Raw genomic sequence first — 21,916 nt, forward strand, 5'->3', positions numbered from 1 at the left:
TTACTCACCCTCAGGCCATTCAAGATGTAGATGAGTTTGTTTCTTCATTGGAACAGATTTAGAGAAATTGAGAGAAATTTTTCCTCTGCAGTGAATGGGTGCCGTTAGAATGAGAGTCCAAAGAGATGACAAAAAAAAAATCACAATAACCCACAACACTCTAGTCAATCTATTATCATCTTGTGAAGTGAAAAGCTGTCTGTTTATAAGAAACAAATCCATCATTAAGGCTTTTGAACTTTAAACTGTTGCCTCCAAAATCCATAATAATGCTTCCTCCAGTAAAAACTTCCTCCTGTTATCTTCTTGCATCAAAATCTTTTAGATTTGTTTAGAACTGTTTAGGACTGTTTTTGCTTATAAACACTGCTTGATCTGTGCATATTTCTCTCCTGATTCAGAAGAGACAACTTTTCACTGGGAAAAGCAATATTATGGATTAATGGATATTTGAAGTAAAAATGTCTTAACGATGGATTTGTTAATTACAAATACGCTGCTTTCCACTTCACAAGATGTTAAATGATGGACTGGAGATGTGTGGAGTACTTGTGGATTATTGCGATGTTTTCATCAGCTGTTTGAACGCTCATTCTGACGGCACCCATTCACTGCAGATGATTCATTTGTGAGCAAGTTATGCAATGCTAAGTTTCTCCAAATCTGTCTAAATGAAAAAATCAATTCATTTACATTTTGGATGGCCAGGGGGTGAGTAAATTTTCTGCAAATGTTCATTTTTGGGTGAACTATGCCTTTAAAAAACAATTAAATACCACTCAGATAAAGTATCTGAGTATGTCTCAGCAAAATACAGCATATAATCGTAAAGTTTAAAGGCTTGCAAAGTGCAGCTGAGAGAAGGTGCTTGAGGGAGTGGTGGATCATGGGAGGTGTAGTCAGTAACGCTGTTGAGTTCGGGTGCGATTATCAGCAGAGGCTCCTCGCCTACGCACGGTGACACCTACAGTCTCACCGGTCTGGTTCTTCAAGGATGAGAAGACAGAAAGAGGGGACAGAGCTGTGAGCAGGTCACATTAGTTCAAGGGAACAGATCACTTCCTCTGAACACATGGGCAATACTCACAAATGCAGGACCCAAAGTAAAGATGCCCCTCACTGCTGGGTTGCCACCAGCTGTATCTTGCACATCTGTTAAATCAAGTGGAAGTGATCAGGGACACAGCTGTTGGTATTTTGAAAACATTAAAACAAGAAACGCACACATAGGGCAAAATTAAAAGGTACTGCCCTCGCCTCAAATCTGTGATAAACATATAAGCTTTGACTGTGTGGATTAAATGTACATGATTTTAAAATGAAACTGACATTGCAGGCGTTGATTAAGTCTCTCGAGTGACTGCAGGATCTTCTGCTCCTCTAGTGACAGAGCGCTGACACTGAGCGACTGTATTCTCTGGCTCAATGGACCAATCGGACCGTTGCAGATCTTATGGGTTGGAGCACAGTCCTCTACTTCATGAGCACCGTCTGACACCTCTGGGCCTGTAACAGTGGAAAATGTTGATGCTTAAATGGTGATGCTTAAAGGGGTCATATGATGCGATTTCAAGTTTTCCTTTCTCTTTGGAGTGTTACAAGCTGTTCGTGAATAGATAAGATCCCTAAAGTTGCAAACCCAAAGAGATATTCTTTATAAAAGTTAAAACTGGTCCACGCCCTCCTAAAACGCCTCGTTCAAACATGCCCCCACATGTCTACCTCACTGAGGAGAAACAATAATGTACAGTATGTGGAAAATAATGTGTTTTTTTAACCTTAAACCGCATAAACACATTTCATTACACCAAATACACAAAATAATGTTCTTTTTAGCAACATCATATGACCCCTTTAAAGTCAAGGGTGTTAAACAATTTGGCTTCTAATAGCAGTTTGATTTAAAACACACACACACTACCATATCAAAATCTGTTTTTTTTAACAAGTAAATTGATCAAAAGTGACAGTAAAGACACTTATGTTACAAAAGATTTCTATTTCAAATAAATGCTGTTCTTTTAAACCTTCTATTAATCAAAGAATTCTTTTAAAAAATCATCAGGGTTTCCACCGTAATAAATTACCTTTACCCTCACAGCAATAAATTACATTTTAAAGTACTTCACAATATTATATTTTTCCAGTATTATGGAAGAGACTTCTTGGTTACACTTTATTTCGATAGTCCACTTTAGACATTCTATTAACTATAAGTAACTTTGTAACTACATGTCAACTACATGTCAACTAATTATCATTAATTTGCAACTACATGTCTACTAACTCTCAGAGTAGACCGTTAGGGTAGGTTTAGGGTTAGTAGAATAAGTTGACAAAGAAAGTGTTAGAAGATATTAAGCAGACAGTCTACTAATACTCTACTAACTGCTAGTTGACATGTAGTTGCAAAGTTACTTACTGTTAATAGAATGTCTAAAGTGGACTATCGAAATAAAGTGTTACCGACTTCTTTCAAAAACACTAAAAAATCTTACTGACTGTAGTGTAATGGTAGTGTAAGTTTGTAAAAATGAGCAAAAACATGGAAATGAAATCAACGATTTCCCTCATGTTCATATTTTAGGGGGTGCCAAACACACACAAAAATAAATAAAATAAAATAAAATAAAGTAAAACAACAATTACGTATCTTACAAGTCCATCTTGTGCGCATTCCAAGTTTTCTTAAACCATATGATAACTTTGGGCAAAAACAGAATGACATTTTTAGCAATATTCACTGATAATCCTGCCCTCCCTGCGAATTATATTGTGTGTAATATGGACTAATTTTATGATATTTTTAAGGTACTTTTTGATTATTTTTGGAGCCTGACAGCTGTTGTCACTTTGAACTGTCATTGTATGGCCGTATAACATTTTCTCAAAAATGTCTTTATCCTGTAGAAAGAAAGAAAGAAAGAAAGAAAGAAAGAAAGAAAGAATAACAGCACATGGGACTGAAATGACGGTAAGTAAATAATGACAATATTTGGAAAAATAATAATTGTGTATAAAAATTACTTTGGTTGAGCAATAAAAAAAAAAAAAACATGCTGCACCTTACATGATTCATGTATGTTTGTACATAAGAATAAAAGATTTACATTTTAAAAATGCTTTGCTCTTGCCCTGTTGAAAATCTGCAGAGGAGACCCATTTATCTACATAACAGGATATCAGATATTCATTTACATGATAAATTACCTTCACTGTCAGCTGCATGACCATTTTTATTTGGGTATTGAGGTTTTGGCTCAGTGACCTGTTAAACACAAAGTCAACAGTTAATGAACACTTATTCCAAAAATGTTAAAAAGCCAAAGCAACATAACATGAACACAAAGTTTTGCAAGTATATCATCAACATTACTTTTTTTTATTTTAACTACACACCAGATAAGTGGTAAGCAAACTTCTAAGGGGCTGCTTTAATTAAGTTCATTTGTATTTATTTATCAAAATGATATAAATATCCTTGTCAGCTGAAAGACACCTATGGAAAATGTTTATTTTTTCCACAGCACTCTGAACTAGATGCTATAAATACATCTATGCAAAATAAACCAGTTGTAAGTCAACTCTAGTAATAGCTTAGTTTTCTTTGCTTTCTAGGACAGTATCTTTAGAATATGTGCATGTTTACCTGATAAGGAAAACTAGGCTTTCTCTGTGTTGTTCCTGCCGTTTGGTTCCTGCTGTTTTCCACTGAAACTCGGCTCTTCACCATATTACTCTCCATAGCCTGTCTCCTTATTGGACTTCTCACTGGTTTACAGAAGAAACTCTGATTAAAAAGTACATTCATATCTAAGCAGCACATTTCAGTGATTAGCAAACCACTTCACCTTAGATAACTGACCCAATTACCATGAACATCTGAAAAATAATGTCTTGATGTATGGGCTCACATGTAAGCTCTAACATTAAAGTCTAAATAACTCTAGTGAAGCAACTGACATGTCTTTATTCATTTTTTATCACTTATATTGTGCTAGCAAGGGCAAATGTCCCGGCTTTTGGTATTTTAAGAGATAAATGTATTGTAAGAGCCTGTTTGACATCATTAGTTACATAAAACTTTAGACTCTTACTGTTAGAGGAAGACAAGAAAAATCCACCCATTTTTGAGGCTCCTTTGACACCACTGATCAGACTATCACCATTGATAGTGACATGGGACAGACTGGCACAGACTTGAGGCGAAGAAGACAACGGGCCATTGTGAGCAAGAAAACTTTGAGGGTCACCTAAGTCAATTCAGAGAGAAAAACACAAAGACAAAAGAAGACGATGTAAGACAGTTTAATGAAAATGTCCCAATGCATGAAAGTCAGTTATCCTGTTCTTGAGGTCTCTGTCCTCAAAATGTAGAGGTTTCCTGATGTTATAAAAAAAAAATTGACCCCTGAGAAACAACAGTCCATCATTAAATGGATCCATTTCAACAGAGTAGTAATCCCAAGTGGTGCAATGCTGTGCAGACTCTATTGATCCAACACTAAAAAAAATCCTTTTCCAAAGACTCTAGAAAAATATCCCCCAAGAATCTCAAACAAAGCTGCTGAACTTGCCGACACACAAAGGGGGCTCAGTTCTTTCTATCGACTCTCATTTGACTATATGGCAAGGTGCAGTGAAAGTTCATGGGAAGCTGATGATTCCATGATTGTTGGTATTGTAATATGTGGCCAGAATGTTCCTTGTCAGTTGAAAGACACCTGCTGAAAATGTTTCTTTTTTCCACAGCAGGTTAACAATCATTCCCAACATTTGAAAGACGCAGAATGGAAAAATACAGAAAAAGGAAAGTAAATAACTTTTGTAACTAGTATAAATATAGGTTGTTGTAACTTGTTAAATCATGGTGCAACAAGCAATTTGTAGTATACACTGTAATAGAAAATGCTGCACAATGTGACACAATTACAACATATTATCAATAACAACATATGTATGCCTACTAAAGCCTCTACACCATTAACATGATCAGTCACACTTTATTTTGAAGTCCAATTCTTGCTATTAACAAACCACTGACTACGACTTTTGCCTCAATAAACTCCTAATTTGCTGCTTATTAATAGTTAGTAAGATAGTTGTTAAGTTCAGGTATTGGGTAGGTTTAAGGATGTAGAATATGGTATGTACAGAATATGTGTTTTATAAGTACTAATAAATCAATATGTTAATAATAGGCATGCTAATAAGCAACTAGATGAGAATAGTGAGAATTGGTCCCTATACTAAAGTGTTACCACATGATCAACACAACACTTTTGTATACAATCTATCTATGCGTATTTAATATTTCATACATTATTTATAGAAAAACTGTTGAAAATGCATTTATGCAGAGTAATATATGTATTTGAATTATATAAATAATCATTGTAATGCATTTTACGTATTAACTAATTAAGGTAATACTTCTCTGTCCTCAAAATGTAGAGGTTTCCTGATGTTATAAAAAAAAATTGACCCCTGAGAAACAACAGTCCATCATTAAATGGATCCATTTCAACAGAGTAGTAATCCCAAGTGGTGCAATGCTGTGCAGACTCTATTGATCCAACACTAAAAAAAATCCTTTTCCAAAGACTCTAGAAAAATATCCCCCAAGAATCTCAAACAAAGCTGCTGAACTTGCCGACACACAAAGGGGGCTCAGTTCTTTCTATCGACTCTCATTTGACTATATGGCAAGGTGCAGTGAAAGTTCATGGGAAGCTGATGATTCCATGATTGTTGGTATTGTAATATGTGGCCAGAATGTTCCTTGTCAGTTGAAAGACACCTGCTGAAAATGTTTCTTTTTTCCACAGCAGGTTAACAATCATTCCCAACATTTGAAAGACGCAGAATGGAAAAATACAGAAAAAGGAAAGTAAATAACTTTTGTAACTAGTATAAATATAGGTTGTTGTAACTTGTTAAATCATGGTGCAACAAGTAATTTGTAGTATACACTGTAATAGAAAATGCTGCACAATGTGACACAATTACAACATATTATCAATAACAACATATGTATGCCTACTAAAGCCTCTACACCATTAACATGATCAGTCACACTTTATTTTGAAGTCCAATTCTTGCTATTAACAAACCACTGACTACGACTTTTGCCTCAATAAACTCCTAATTTGCTGCTTATTACCCAGTGCAGAGGGCTCTTCTTTGAGAGGTGGGCTCCCGTGTACGGCTTTCTTGGGGCCCTACATCTGCCCAGGCCTGTCTAGTGGATTGGGGCCCAGCGGGGACAGCAGAGGTCTTATTGGAGATGTTCTTTGATAAAGCTGTAAGTAAATTCACATGGTCCGAGTGATCTGCCGAGAGCTGTTTATGGGTTTGTTGAGGCAAGTTAGTATGCCTGCTGGGGTCTCTAAACACTCGGTCCACCCCCTCAACTCCATCTACCTCATCAAACCAGCGTAGTTTCTTCTTAACCGTCCTATTCTGCTCTGGCTCATTGAGTTTTGTCCTGGCCAGCTCTACGCTGTCCCGGATTAATATGGCCACTTCTTTGGTGAAAAGCAAATGGCCAGGAGTGTAAGTGAATTTGACATTGCCTGATTTGGATTTTAAATGGTTTTTAAGGATCCCTTTCAGGAATCTGACATTGTTGTTAGGGGCAGAATGGGTCACGGGGTCTGCAGATGTTCTGTTTGGTTCCTCCATGCTTTTAGAAGAATTCAGCATTCCAGCTTTTGCCAATTTGGTGACATCCGTTTCATTTTTAGGATCTATGCTTATACTCTCCTCCATGCTCAGCGGTTTGGATTCTATCTTGAGCCCTGTGGCAACATATACATCTGGTTTGCGTTTATGTGACTGTGAAGAACTCAATTCTTCTATTGGTTGTATGTTTGAGGAACTCATGTCAGTCCGATATGTTACGGCAGAGGAGCACGAAAAGGCTTCGAAAGAACTGTTGCTGTGTTTGCATCTGCTGGCTGGAAGAGCCGTCTGTGTTTCTGAGAAATGTTTAGCATATTTCTCCTCCAGGGTTCTTGTCTGCTGCTTGGATTCTGACTTGAAGTCTTTAGTCAGACTTGAGAATTCCAGGGGTGTGGTATCTGGCACGGTTTGTGTTTTGCAGTGGGCAACCACAGATCCTTTGTCTTTCAAAATGTTCCCTTGAGCGTTTCTGTCATTATCATGAGTCATATGTTCTGAATTAGCTGCTAAGTCCTGCTGAGTCAGCTCTTTTTGGCAACTATGGGTGTTGAAAGTCTGCAATTGGTCTTTTGAATTATCAAATCTTCCTTGCGTGCAATTCCGGAGACTCCTGTTTTCTTCTGTTGACTCACGATCCTTTGGTGAGGGTGAGTTGAGACTGAGTTTGCTTTCCTGATTTAAGAACTCCTCCAGGAAGCTCTTTGCTACAGAAGTGGAGGGGTGAGATGGTGAACATGGGTTGTTGGACTGTCTGAATAGTGCTGGAGTATTTTTGGGATCTTGGAGCTTAGGGGGATCCACGGGGAGGTAGAAAGACTGGGTACAGGTGGTGCCCTGGTGGGAGCAACAAACCGGTGTAGTGTCATGGGTCTTCTGAGTGTCTCTGTTCTCTAAGCTGTCCAGACTAGACAGACTCTCTGTGTCGCTATGTGGGGTATCAAGATACTCCTGAAAATCAATATATATATAAAAAAAACATTAGAGCACTTATGCACTAATACTGGCAGACTGGGTGCTTTTTGGAGATCATGTTGCATGCATGCTGCAGAGGGATGGAAATTAAAACATAGGAAGTTAATCTTTAACTCTAAGAGAAATAATGTTTTTTATTTTATTTTATTTTTTTACAATGAATAGAAGGACAGATCAATATACGTATTCATTGCTCAGATATTTTAATGTATTTGAAAGAAATCTCTTATACTCACCAAGGCTGCATTTATTTAATCAAAAATAAAGTAAAACTAAAATATTCTTACTATTAAAATAACTCTTTTCTACTTTTAAATATTTTAAAATGTGATTTATTCCTGTGATGGCAATGCTAAGTTTTTAGTAGCCATTTCTCCAGTCTTTAATGTCACACGATCTTTCAGAAATTATTCTGTTATATGCTGACTTGCTGCTCAAGAGACATTTCTTATTAGTATCAATGCTGAATGCAGTTAATATTTTGTATAAAATGTGATACATTTTTTTCAGGATTTTTGATGAACAAAGTTAAAATAAACATATTTTGTAACAATTTAAAATGTCTTTCATTTATTTAATTTCACTTAATTTCTTAAAAAAGTACTTACCCCAAACCTTTTAATGGTATTGTAAATATATATTTAGTCTCAAACATTGATCAACAATCATGTAAGACGATTGAGTTCTTAAGAATCTGTATTTATGTATCTGTTTAAAAAGCATGAGTATCACAAATATTAAAATCGTCTTACCCAAAAAATAAGACAAGTAAAATCATAATATATAATAGCATACTAAATATCCAGAAGGAAAACTATAGGCAGATAGAGCATGATGGTGACAGACATTCCTATGAAGGGCATTCCATAACTCTTGACTACATTTGTGCACTGAATGGAACACTTTTCCAAGAATACCTAAGCCTAAAACCTATCCTATAAATAGGGTTATTACCTTCTGTGTCCTGCTCTGTTCACAGTTCACTGTATTAAATTATGTGTTGGCTACAAGCCAGTGCAGGTAACATTCCAGCTGGTGTGTGTAAGAGGACATAACTAAGTGTGCGAGAGTGAAAGAATGTTTGTTTGAGGTATCGAGAAAGGGGATGTGTATCTGTGGTTTTAATATGCGTTTGTGTGATTAAAGCTTCAGGATGAGCTCATTTCTTTAAAACACCTCCGTTTGTTCAGAAGACGCTGCGGCATGTTGTGGCAGGAAGAGCCCTGGGCTAAAATTACAATGTCATTCTGTTTCCCCAATAGTTGGAATTGGATCTTAAAAACCTTCACACACTCCTTAAGCAAATTTTTCCAACAGGCCTTTAAACACACACAATCACGGTCCTAGTGAATCACTGTGAACTATCACTTGTAGAAGGAAGTTGATCACAATTGCAATCTTGTAACTGTAAACAAACAAAAGCCTCAACTCGGCATTACATAAACTTCCAGATGATGGACTAAACTCATCAGCAACATTTTATTATAAACAGCTTTTTAAATGAACACCATCAGGTATGGTTTAACTATGTATTTAGTTTTATGAGTATGCATATTAACCTGTAGATCGGCCTGCTCTTTTTCTTTCAGAACAGCCTGGGTCTCCTGTTGCTCACTGAGGAAGAGCAGCTGGTTGTTCTTGAAGTTACTCAGGCTCTTCTCCTGCAGGAGATTGGCGTAGGCCTCAGCTGCAGATAAGGCACATAGGTGACGGGCGCCCCCTGAAGGCATTGGGGAGGGAGTGCAGCTCCTGAAATACATAGTAATAATGAATAAGCACCTTTTATTCAAGAAATGCAGCCCAAAGTGTGTTCAATGCTAAAAATATTACAACAAGCATAAAGCCATAATTACCATATTTAATGTAACATACAATTAAAGATGAAAATGATTATCAACAAAATGCATAAAAATATTTAAATTAAAATATGGAATAAAAGAAAAAGATAATGCATGGAATGCTTCAGAAACGTCATTGCTAATTAAAAGCTAAAATAAGTGAAGAGAAGTTTTTAGTTTTCTTTTAAAATGATTAATCTGGCTTCCCTAATATCTAAAAATTGTATAGAACTCTATGATTTTTTTTAGTAGCCATTTCTCCAGTCTTTAATGTCACACGATCTTTCAGAAATTATTCTGTTATATGCTGACTTGCTGCTCAAGAGACATTTCTTATTAGTATCAATGCTGAATGCAGTTAATATTTTTTATAAAATGTGATACATTTTTTTCAGGATTTTTGATGAACAAAGTTAAAATAAATATTTTGTAACAATTTAAAATGTCTTTCATTTATTTAATTTCACTTAATTTCTTAAAAAAGTACTTACCCCAAACCTTTTAATGGTATTGTAAATATATATTTAGTCTCAAACATTGATCAACAATCATGTAAGACGATTGAGTTCTTAAGAATCTGTATTTATGTATCTGTTTAAAAAGCATGAGTATCACAAATATTAAAATCGTCTTACCCAAAAAATAAGACAAGTAAAATCATAATATATAATAGCATACTAAATATCCAGAAGGAAAACTATAGGCAGATAGAGCATGATGGTGACAGACATTCCTATGAAGGGCATTCCATAACTCTTGACTACATTTGTGCACTGAATGGAACACTTTTCCAAGAATACCTAAGCCTAAAACCTATCCTATAAATAGGGTTATTACCTTCTGTGTCCTGCTCTGTTCACAGTTCACTGTATTAAATTATGTGTTGGCTACAAGCCAGTGCAGGTAACATTCCAGCTGGTGTGTGTAAGAGGACATAACTAAGTGTGCGAGAGTGAAAGAATGTTTGTTTGAGGTATCGAGAAAGGGGATGTGTATCTGTGGTTTTAATATGCGTTTGTGTGATTAAAGCTTCAGGATGAGCTCATTTCTTTAAAACACCTCCGTTTGTTCAGAAGACGCTGCGGCATGTTGTGGCAGGAAGAGCCCTGGGCTAAAATTACAATGTCATTCTGTTTCCCCAATAGTTGGAATTGGATCTTAAAAACCTTCACACACTCCTTAAGCAAATTTTTCCAACAGGCCTTTAAACACACACAATCACGGTCCTAGTGAATCACTGTGAACTATCACTTGTAGAAGGAAGTTGATCACAATTGCAATCTTGTAACTGTAAACAAACAAAAGCCTCAACTCGGCATTACATAAACTTCCAGATGATGGACTAAACTCATCAGCAACATTTTATTATAAACAGCTTTTTAAATGAACACCATCAGGTATGGTTTAACTATGTATTTAGTTTTATGAGTATGCATATTAACCTGTAGATCGGCCTGCTCTTTTTCTTTCAGAACAGCCTGGGTCTCCTGTTGCTCACTGAGGAAGAGCAGCTGGTTGTTCTTGAAGTTACTCAGGCTCTTCTCCTGCAGGAGATTGGCGTAGGCCTCAGCTGCAGATAAGGCACATAGGTGACGGGCGCCCCCTGAAGGCATTGGGGAGGGAGTGCAGCTCCTGAAATACATAGTAATAATGAATAAGCACCTTTTATTCAAGAAATGCAGCCCAAAGTGTGTTCAATGCTAAAAATATTACAACAAGCATAAAGCCATAATTACCATATTTAATGTAACATACAATTAAAGATGAAAATGATTATCAACAAAATGCATAAAAATATTTAAATTAAAATATGGAATAAAAGAAAAAGATAATGCATGGAATGCTTCAGAAACGTCATTGCTAATTAAAAGCTAAAATAAGTGAAGAGAAGTTTTTAGTTTTCTTTTAAAATGATTAATCTGGCTTCCCTAATATCTAAAAATTGTATAGAACTCTATGATTTTTTGAAGTGCTGCCAAAAGTAATGTTTTTCAAACTGTTATTCAAAATAAAAAAGACAATAAAAAAGTAGCTACATTTTCATTAAAGTAGTGACTTGAATTAATAAGATGAATAAACATGATTACATTATGATATAATGTTTAATATATTAAATGACATTCAAACATTTATTTATACAAGTATATTTATATATGATATTCAATTTTCTATTCATTGTAAAAATAACTGAAATTATTTTTCACAAATGCTATTGATTGAGTTTTTATGTTTTAATATTTGATATTAAATATTATTTAAAATGGACTTCATTAATTAAAGTTCTAAAAAATTATTACAAAATGTTATGGATCTTCAACCAATAATATTTTGCCATGGCAATGATGTCGTACCTGCTAATGGTGGAGCCACCTGCCAAAAATGGAGATTGTTGAGTGTATAAGTGCGGACTGCCCTGAATGTGATGAAGTGCTTCATCAAGGTTGAGTGTTCTTCTCTTAAAGGCTGCTGAAGGACACAAATTACTTTATTTAAACGGAGGATGAGATGTTTACATCACATACTGACCTAATAATAACCACTAACAGACAGTTCAAGAGATAAAGAGAGCATGTAGACACATGGATTAGGCTGTTTCGCTGAACTTACCTGGTCTTTTTCTCTGGGAAGGAGGGAGATGAGCTCTTTGGAAGTTCTCTGTGGCATCCTGGACCCTCTGATGGCGCTGCTGTAGAATATTCTCCCTCAGTCTCTGCTCCTGAACATCCCACTGTTTCCTTCTCTCCTCTAGAGCCCTAGAGAGACAATCAGACAGTACACAAATTTGTGACCTTTGACAGATAGACAATGCTTTGCACACACTGTGTCCTCTTAAAGATATAATTAATTATTTTTAAGACGGATGGATGAGAAGTTTGGCAACCGTGTGCAGCATATCAAATACACCACTTGACTTCAAATGGAAATGAGACTTTAATCTAATTTGCAATATCAGCTCCTTGCGCAAGCTGGCGTTATCTCAGACGCTTACTTTCAAGGGTCAACAGAAACCTGAGACTTCTGTAACAGATGCATTTCAGCTAAATTCATTTGTTAATGGCACAGAAACTGGTGCATGCCTGTGCTGCGCACCCACTGAGCTGTCAGGTAGAATTGCAACTAAACTGATGCAAAATAATTTACCATAGTAGCAACTTAAACTAACCTTGCTTTGTTATAAAAAAAAACATTAAATAAATATTTAAAAAAATAATATTTTAAGAGACTTATTGACCTTGACACACAGTCACAGGTCCCACCTATAATGTAAATCTTTTTTAAAGAATTTGTAATACAAGATTACTACTTAATAAGGTTTCTACTGCATAATTGCCTTCTTTTAATAAAGCTTTTTTCTTCATTATGATATTAGGACAGTTTTATCACCTTGATATTTTTAACTTTAAAATATTTACATTTATTTTAATACATTAATTAAAAGCATGCACATCATAGAAGTGTTTTTGCATGAACTTTGCATTTTTTATTTATTTCTGAATAAAGACAAAAATGAGTGTCCTGTCATTGACACTCTTGCACATAGTCATGAAATTCTGTAATGTACTCGATATGTTTCAGGAATTATTTAATCACCACAAAAATAGCTCCAGATCTGTGTCCCAGCCTTCTCTGAACTCAGTGGGGGGACGCACTCGTCTTCCTCACCATCACTGCCTTCTATAAAGTAATGTTCCTTTGCTCTTGCTGATTAGAGCTTCTATTGCTGGTAAATCCTGGCTGACAAATAAAGGATTGTATAACAGTATCTCTGCCCTGCAGGGTAGCTTCACTTTCAATGTGCACAGGGACTGACCAGGTCAAAAACCCAGACTGAGCCATTAACAGCATGGAGACAGTTCTTAGTATATCTGACACTCACTGTCAACACTAGATTCAGCAGCTGTGCATTTCTTCTGATCTCTGGGACACTCACCCGGCAGTCTTTTAGCGCAGTTGCCTCCTTGGTGAATATGCTGACGCTATTTTTTTCTTGTTATTGCCAGCTCATCTAATAACAAGTCCCCAGAGACTGAAAGCCTAGAGCTGTGTAGTTTAATATACATGCTGCAATGTATTAAATGTTTAAGGAAACAGATGTTGACATGCTTATAAATGAATAATTTGGATGGACAGCAAAGAACAAAACTTTTCCCCCCAATAAACATTAAATTATCTATTCAGTTTGTGTTTTCATTGTTGTTTGGTGAAGAATTTACATTTTTGCCTAAAATGTAAGAAAAGATCTATTATTGACTTAATGTTAAGTGACTCACAAATGTTTCCATAATTTTAAATTAAGAGTAGGGAGAGATTACATATTTGTACATCTAAAAATGAATTTGGACAGGACATCTGAAATGAAAAAGTGAAACCAAAAAGTTGATTAAAAGTGGTTAAAACCTAAATAAGTAAGTAAATAAACAAAAATGATACAGCATCCAAATACTTGTCTCTCAAACAAATAAATCCTTTTTAAGATATTCTACACAATAATGAAATAAATATAAAATCGGATTTATTTTTGACACACTTACTTTCGTCTGCGATTTGTTTCCAGGGAAAGCTTGCGAGCCCGAGTTCGACAGTACCTCTGTTCTTGTACCAACGCTTCTCTTTCATCTTCATTCCCTTCATGTACATCTGATCTAATGTTCCTAATGTGATAGAACGTCAAGGAAGGTATTATTATTATAGGATAAAACATTATCTCATGATATGCACAGCACTAAGATACAACAACAACAACAAAAAAACAAACACACAAATATAAGTAATATCTAAACATAACATGTATAAATAAATACAGGTGGTGGCCAAAAGTTTGTAATAATTAAGTTTTTTTTAAAAGAAGTCTCTTATGCTCACCAAGGCTGCATTTATTTTATCATATACAGTAAAAAGTCATATTGTGAGATACTATTGCAATTTAAAATAGCTGTTTCCTATTTTATTATATTTTAAAATGTTATGCATTCTTGTGTTGGCAAAGCTGAATTTTCAGCAGCCATTACTTCAGTGTCACATAATCTTTCAGAAATCATTCTAATATGTTGATTTGGTGCTCAAGAAATATTTCTTATTTTTGATCAATGTTGAAAACAGTTTTGCCGCTTAATATTTTTAATGTAAAACTGGGATATACTATCATTCAAAAGTTTGGGTTAAGTACAATGTATTTAAAAAAAAGAAGAAAAGAAATTAATACTTTTATTCAGCAAGTATGCATTAAATCAACCAGAAGTCACAGTAAAGGTAATTATAATGTAAAAAAAAAAAAAACTATTTCAAATAAATGCCTTTCAATGAACTTTCTATTCATCAAAGAATCCTGAAAGGTTTTCCACAAATTTGTTCAACATTATATATAATATAAGATATTAATAAGAAATTCTAGATAATAATAAGAACCATTATTACTAATTGAGCACCAATAATTGAGCTCCAAATCATTAGAAAGATTGCTGCTGAAAATTCAGCTTTGCCATCACTGTAATAAATTACATTTTACAATACATTCAAATATATTTTTTCTTTCTTTCTTTTTTAAATTGTAATAATGTTTCACAGTATAGCAGCACCCCTATACTTGGTCATTAGTTAGCTGTGTCCATTATGCAAGAATAATAAATAAAGCCTAAATGTTTTTCTAAAGTACAGTAGTCTATGCGCCACTAGTAAAACTATGAGAACGACCTCCACATAAATAGACGCTGGTAATTCCGGCAAGGAAAAGGATACGAGTAGCAAAGTGTGTCCTCCAGGACTGGCATCCCGAAGATCAGGACGACAAGCTGATGACAGGTCTCCACACACCACACTTCTCATCCGAACAAGAAAAGCTGCATCTTATTGATGTTGGAACGGCCGCGTAATAACATAACGTTAGCTGGCTTGTAAATATATATAAAAGTAAAATATTGGTGCACTGAAGAATGAGAGCAAAATGAAGACTGGCCAGCCAGTTACTAAATAAATACAGACAGACAGCGCAGAACACTTACTACCTATGACTTCATAACTTCCAGTAGTTTGATACGAAATTCACCTAGACCAAAGCCGACTGAATGCTGTCTTGACGGTTTTAAATTAAAGCAGGCAAAGGTAAGCCTTTATCGTCGCTCGCTACAGCTGAAACATTTGCGCCATGTCGGTAACCATCGACGCGCTTCCTTGACAACAGACACAAACTCGCGGTGGAGGCGTGGTCACGTCTATCAGAAGCGTTTTACGTTCATCAATATCAAGGGACGTACTATATTGCTGCCACCTGCTGGATTAAATACGCAACAGGTTTTGCCACATTTGTTGCATGCAAAGGCTATATGAGTGGAAGTCCCACTCATTTCCAAGAAACAACTCTTTTAAACAGCAAGTTTCAAAGAACCGGTTAAATAATGTGATTATTTGCGTCTTGACGCAATTACGTAATCGCGCGGTCCTTATTCTTGCGTGGCATGCTAAAACCAAACAGGTAGGCTACATTTGAATGTTTATTGTACTTTGTCATTTTGTATTAATAAGATGTTTGTTGCAATTTCTTGTGTCCTAGTTCAGTTTTCTACGGCCATTTATCTAATCCCTTACGAAAATTAATTTTGGTTTTATGATATAATGGTTTAATTGTAGTAAAAGTGTAGTAACCATAGTTTTTTTCCCCGTATTTATTACCATTTGTATAACCACAGTTATACTACAAATACCATGGTTAAACTATGGTTAGTGTAGCAAAACCATGGTTAATTTGTGGTTACCATTTTTTAACTATAGGTAACCATGTGTTTTTTGGTTTTATTTGTGGTAAGGGGTAAGGGGTAAGGGATAAGGGGAAGTCGTGGCCTAATGGTTAGAGAGTCGGATTCGTAACCCAAAGGTTACGTGTTCGAGTATCGTACTGGCAGGGATTGTAGGTGGTGGGGGGGGGAGTGAATGTATTTGTTACATTTCTGCTATTCAAGTAACTTACTTTTCGCTCAATTATTCCAAATGCTCACAAGGAATCCCATATGAAAGAGTCAGCGAGTCAGTCAGTTGTTGACTGGAGAACTGCTCTTGCTGATTCAATTCAATTCGTGAACAGGTGTAACTGATTCATTGAACAGAATGATTCGTTCACCAATGGGACGTCTAGTTCCAGCAGTCTTGCTTGCTTAGGTTCTCCGTCCGTTTACCTGTAGAGTCAGTTTCGCTTTATTTGAAGATTTTTCACACATTAACTGCTTTAAGTCACTTAAGTGAAGTTGTGAATCGCGGGTCCTCCCAGGATAGATCCTGTCTGTCACAGCCTCTGCAGAGTGTGAATTGAAGCGAAACTGCTGGGTTAGAGATGTTAGACTGCGAATGTAAGTAGCTGACAAGCCGTGTTGACCCGTTCAGGTATGGTTCTTCCAGCATGACATAGCCTCTTTTGAACCAGATCGCTTGCTGTCCAGGATCTGTACTCTACACTGTCCGCCTGTGAGTGACCCTCGCGACTCTTCAGATGCATCGGTATGCTGGAGAATCCTTCTCCTGTGTTGAGCTATTTGAACATCACATTCTATACAGACACCTACCTTGAAGTCTTAGCTACAAAAGAAGCCATTGGACGTTTCTACCTTTGTTGTCCAGATAAAAAAAAAAAACATAACGGAAAAAAGAAGAGATAGAGAGAAGAAAAAGTGCGTGAAAATACAAACTTCACACAGGCAATAACAGGGCAGTGGAGCAAAATAATAATAGGCCTAATAAAAAATTATATAAATAATAATTTATAAGCGAGAAAATAAATTGATTTAAATATTAATTTTAAATGAATCAATTTTAATTTACATTTAAATAAGTACACAGTAAAAATACAAAATGAATAAATATAAAAAATAAAGTTATGCACGAATGATGTGATGTAGAACACATTTTAAAGGAAATCTTTGCATTTTCTTTAACATATTTGTACTTCACTCATTTAGTATATATTAGTTTTGTAAATGACTTTTCTACACTATAAATTATTAGTTTTAATATCTATAATAAATTATTCATTTCAATTTTTATTTAAACATTTAATGTATTTACTGCTCATGTATCTACTATTAATTAATTAATTAATTCATCAGGATTTTTCTTATATACTGTACAATTCACATTAAGAAAGTGCTTAGAATCAGACTTTACAATACTGTATGGGACTGTTTTATACAGTTAAAATATGTAATCAGATTATGACATTATCTACATTACAAGTACAACTTTACATCTACGAATAAAGTAGTAGCTGGATTAGTTTTGATTTAAAAACTGCAAAGAGCAAAACAAAAGTTCCCTGGTAATATCGGATCTTACACAAGCAATCTTTTAGCAGCCATATAGGCTTGTTGCCACAGTTAAGCTGGTGTTTACAAGGGATCTGAAATGAATTAATATGACTTATACTGGCTCCCAGGTTCTTGTTGCTTCTATTTCCCTCTTGAACCAACGTTTGTACTAAGTAAATAATAAACCCAGGCTAAGCATGTGGAGGACAAATGTAATCCAGATCTCTGTAATCCAGTTACTGTGAGACATCCACTCTGATCCGGATTTACAGTCACAATGAAACACTGAGGGTGTGAAATGTATGCTGCCACAGAAGTGCTCTTCCACACCGCATAGGGATTAAAGCTGTTTATACAATCCTGATATTAACACACATTAACACATTACAAAACTGGCAAAACCCCTTGAGATACTGGTCCCCTTTCATCTTAACGGACCGAAGGTTCATCGGCAAAACAGTAGTGGGTGTTGTGTCTCTGCAGGCACAGTAGATCATTTCCTCCAGCAGGAAAGGTTAATGCACCATTAATGGCTCTTAACTGATTTCTACTTCTCCGTCTCTGCTCTAGAGGGTGCTGTTGTCCCTTTTATTTGGCTTCAAATCGTGGGTGGGTAAATGTGTGTGTATGTGTGGGAAAGACAGTCTGTCTGGAGAGATGGGGGTCAGATAAATTTTGCTAGTACAATTGTGTCGAACTGTCATCTGAGGAGGAAAGTGCTTCAATAGCGCAGAGAGTCTGACAGTGAAAGCCAGCTTTCCTCCCTTTTATTGTGGCCCTCAGGGTAACATGAGTGATCATTTCTCCCAGACCGGCGGCTGAGGTGTCACAAAATGTGTCTCACAAACTGCATCGTCTGGGATTGATTGGCCCTCTCTTTGTTCAGTAAAACACAAGGTAACCGGATTTCGATTGGACTGTGTTTATCCTTTCTTATAAAGGATGAATTTGTCCCCATGTTCTAAGAAGGAATAATCAGGAAGTAAATAGTGGAGACTGGGGCTAGCTTTCACACTTCTGCCTTTATTTTTGAACATCACATTCTATACAGACACCTACCTTGAAGTCTTAGCTACAAAAGAAGCTATTGAACGTTTCTACCTTTGTTGTCCAGATAAAAAAAACAAACAAAAAAAAAAAACAGCCGAACACATGTTGAATTTTCTGTGACAACATGCCCCCAATAGTGCGCATATTGTTAGACTAAGTTGTCATGATGGATCCTGCTATTAAGCAGCCTGTTATAGACTGTTCAACAGTAATGAAACACAAAAGGCAACATTCAAAATGAATAGCAAATTAATTGCAGATTTTGTCTCCTCAATATGGTTATTGAACAAAATAGACACACAAGTTAAACTTTGTGCAGTACAAAATGTAAAGTAGTAACCCATTTAAAGGGGTAACTATCCCAAAAATGAAACTTCTGTGATCATTTATTCACCTTCATGTCATTCTGTGACCTTCTTTCTTCTGGTGAACGCAAACTAACAAGATATTTTGAAAAACTGTTTTGTCCACATAATGAAAATCAATGAAGTTTAAAACAAAAATATGGATTTTTTCCCAAAATATCTTTGTGTGTGTATGTGTTTCACAGAAGGAAGAAATGCATGCAGGTTTTGAATGACATGAGTAAATGAAGAACTTTCATGTTTGGGTAACGTCAATAGTACTCTGAGGAATAATCATTATTATGCCGTTTCATGCAAAACCACATACGAAATTCTATTCCCTTCTTCAAAATGAACATTTCCTGTTATAGGTTTGTTATTTAAAGTCTAATCAAAGTCTAATCTGATTGTGGGTTCTTAAAGATAATACCATAACAAAACCTCATCTTTTAATTAGCCAATTACAGAAATGCTTAAGGTGAATAACTGTGTGGCTGGTACACACTGTTTCACAGCTGAAAGTAGAGTTGCCTTCTGGGCTTCTGCCTATGATAATCTGATGAGGTGAAATAATGAGTCTCGTAGTGAAATTTCCCTCGATGATATTGGTCAAAGCTTCAAAACTTCACATTGCCGTGAGGAAAACTTTCTGCATTTTGTACAGAGAGTAATGGTCTTATCTTTGAAAGCTTTCATTTATTAGCATTACAAAGTCACCAACCGAAGAAGCCTAGAGAGACAGAATAATTGCTGCAGAACCTGAAGGCCACATATACCTGTCTGCTTGCTGCTGCCTCACAGATTTGTTCGGACTCTAGTTTATTTTGTGATCTTGAGGTATGTAGTAAATGCACAAGGTTTGTGAGGATCCGTATGACTAGTCAGTCTGAATCACTTACCTAAGTTCTTTTTGTAAAGCTAGCAAAGTCACTTTTTTACAGGCAAGGTAAAACGTACTATTGATTGTATCATTCTTTTATGACACTGTGTATGGGCTGATTCACTCCGCCCAAACAAAAAACAACAGGCTTAACACACTGACCCCAACAAAACCCCACAACGATTGGAATTTGTTGGTATCAGTGTAGTGTTATGCTGTTAAAAGTGTCATTGAGAACCAATACCACCTACCTACCTGGTTTTAGCTACAAAAAAAGCTATATTGAACATTTCTACCTTTATTGCACAGGAAAGAAAGATACAGCTGAACACAGGTTGACCTTTTGTGACCACATGCCCCAGTAGTGTGGCATATTTTTAGACTATGTGCCAGTTTTACTAACAGCTTGCGCCAGCGCAAACCGTCTTTTGGCGTTAACTGTCAGGTTTTACTAAAGACGTGCAGTGATGAATTAGCGGTGAAAATGCGTGGACAGTTATTTTTGCGCCTGACCGTATTGAATATGCATAGGAGTTTCCCTTTCAGACGCAAAATTTAAGGGAGGAGAGTATTCAAATGAATCACACAACGAGATTTACTAACGTAAAATTGCTGGCATTTTTGCGCCATTATTTAACACCCAAAAAAGCATGTCTTAATCTATTTTGTGCTTGAAATGGCTACAATTATTGTTGCTAGGAGGAGGCACCGCAGAGAACAGAGAGCGCATGATAGAAGGGAGAGGATTTTTTCCACACATATTAATTTATTTGGAATGCCAGAAGAAGACATTATTTGAACATATCGTTTGCCAAACCACGTTATTTTTAATTTGCTTCAGGAAATAAAAGACGATTTGGAACCCGCAACTAGGAGTCACGCAATACCAGGTCTATCAAAACTTCTTGCAACTTCTAGCTTCATTTTTTTGGCCTCCGGTTCTTTTCAACATACTGTGGCTTCCAGGGCCGGACTGGGACGCAATTTCAGGCCGGGAAATCTCACACTCATCCAGGCCACACAGAAAAAGAGGGGCCAAAATTGTACCTTTTGGGGTACAACAGCTTGATACTGTAGCAGTACTCTTAAAAGGAAACCTTTGTACCTTTTTTACCCCTAATAGGAACATATTGGTACCTTAGAGTAGTAATTCGTACCCTTAAGGTACTAATTTGTAGGCCTACCTATTAGGGGTAAAAAATGAACAAATATGTCCTTTTAAGGGTACTGCTCCAGTGACAAGCTGCTGTAATAATTAAAATAAAATTAATTATTATATTTAAAAAATAATTAAAAATAATTAAAGAAAATAATTAAAGGTTCTCTCTTGCACTGCACCTTCACTTCCCTTTCCCTTTTCTTCATTTGCCCTAATATCTCTGCCCCTCCCCCCCAACAATCCTGCATTGATTTGATCCAAAGTACAGCAAGAGCAGTAATATTGTGAAATATTTTTACTATTTAAAATAACTGCTTTCGAGTGGATTTTAAAATTTAATTTATTTCTGTGATCAAAATGCTGAATTTTCAGCATCATTACTGCAGACTCCAGTGTCACATGATCCTTCAGAAATCATTCTAATATGCTCATTTGCTGTTCAAGAAACATATTTGTTCTTTGTTTGTTCTTAGTATTATCAATATTTAAAACGGCTTAGTACATCAGAATTTTTTGATAAATAGAAACATCCAAAGATCAGCATTTATCTGAAATAAAAAGCTTTTGTAACATTATACATGCACTATACCAAAAGCTTGGAGTCAGTATATTTCTTTTATTTTTTATTTGGGGGGGTTATAGAAATTATTACTTTTATTTAGTAAGGATGCTTTAAATTGATCAAAAGTGATGATAAAGAC

At 35.8% G+C, this 21,916-nt stretch overlaps 1 protein-coding gene across 1 annotated transcript in view; it reads right to left on the reverse strand.

The window, feature by feature from the left end:
• Nucleotides 1-709: 709 nt before the first annotated feature.
• Nucleotides 710-21,916, reverse strand: part of LOC107746579 (centrosomal protein of 126 kDa-like) — a 31,355-nt gene continuing 10,148 nt past the window's right edge. Inside the window, exons 2-13 of the mRNA XM_016560841.1 lie at nt 15,231-15,309; nt 14,027-14,146; nt 12,102-12,247; nt 11,846-11,960; nt 10,937-11,126; nt 6,164-7,632; nt 4,098-4,240; nt 3,650-3,771; nt 3,211-3,268; nt 1,330-1,506; nt 1,088-1,152; nt 710-986 (exon numbers count right to left, since the gene is read on the reverse strand). Of these exons, the coding sequence (XP_016416327.1) occupies nt 900-986; nt 1,088-1,152; nt 1,330-1,506; nt 3,211-3,268; nt 3,650-3,771; nt 4,098-4,240; nt 6,164-7,632; nt 10,937-11,126; nt 11,846-11,960; nt 12,102-12,247; nt 14,027-14,146; nt 15,231-15,309 (2,771 nt within the window). The 3' untranslated portion in view covers nt 710-899. The remainder of the gene's footprint in view (nt 987-1,087; nt 1,153-1,329; nt 1,507-3,210; nt 3,269-3,649; nt 3,772-4,097; nt 4,241-6,163; nt 7,633-10,936; nt 11,127-11,845; nt 11,961-12,101; nt 12,248-14,026; nt 14,147-15,230; nt 15,310-21,916) is intronic.

This window comes from Sinocyclocheilus rhinocerous, unplaced genomic scaffold (genome assembly GCF_001515625.1).
Source record: "Sinocyclocheilus rhinocerous isolate Xijiao unplaced genomic scaffold, SAMN03320098_v1.1 scaffold1160, whole genome shotgun sequence".
In the NCBI taxonomy this organism is placed as follows: domain Eukaryota; kingdom Metazoa; phylum Chordata; class Actinopteri; order Cypriniformes; family Cyprinidae; genus Sinocyclocheilus; species Sinocyclocheilus rhinocerous.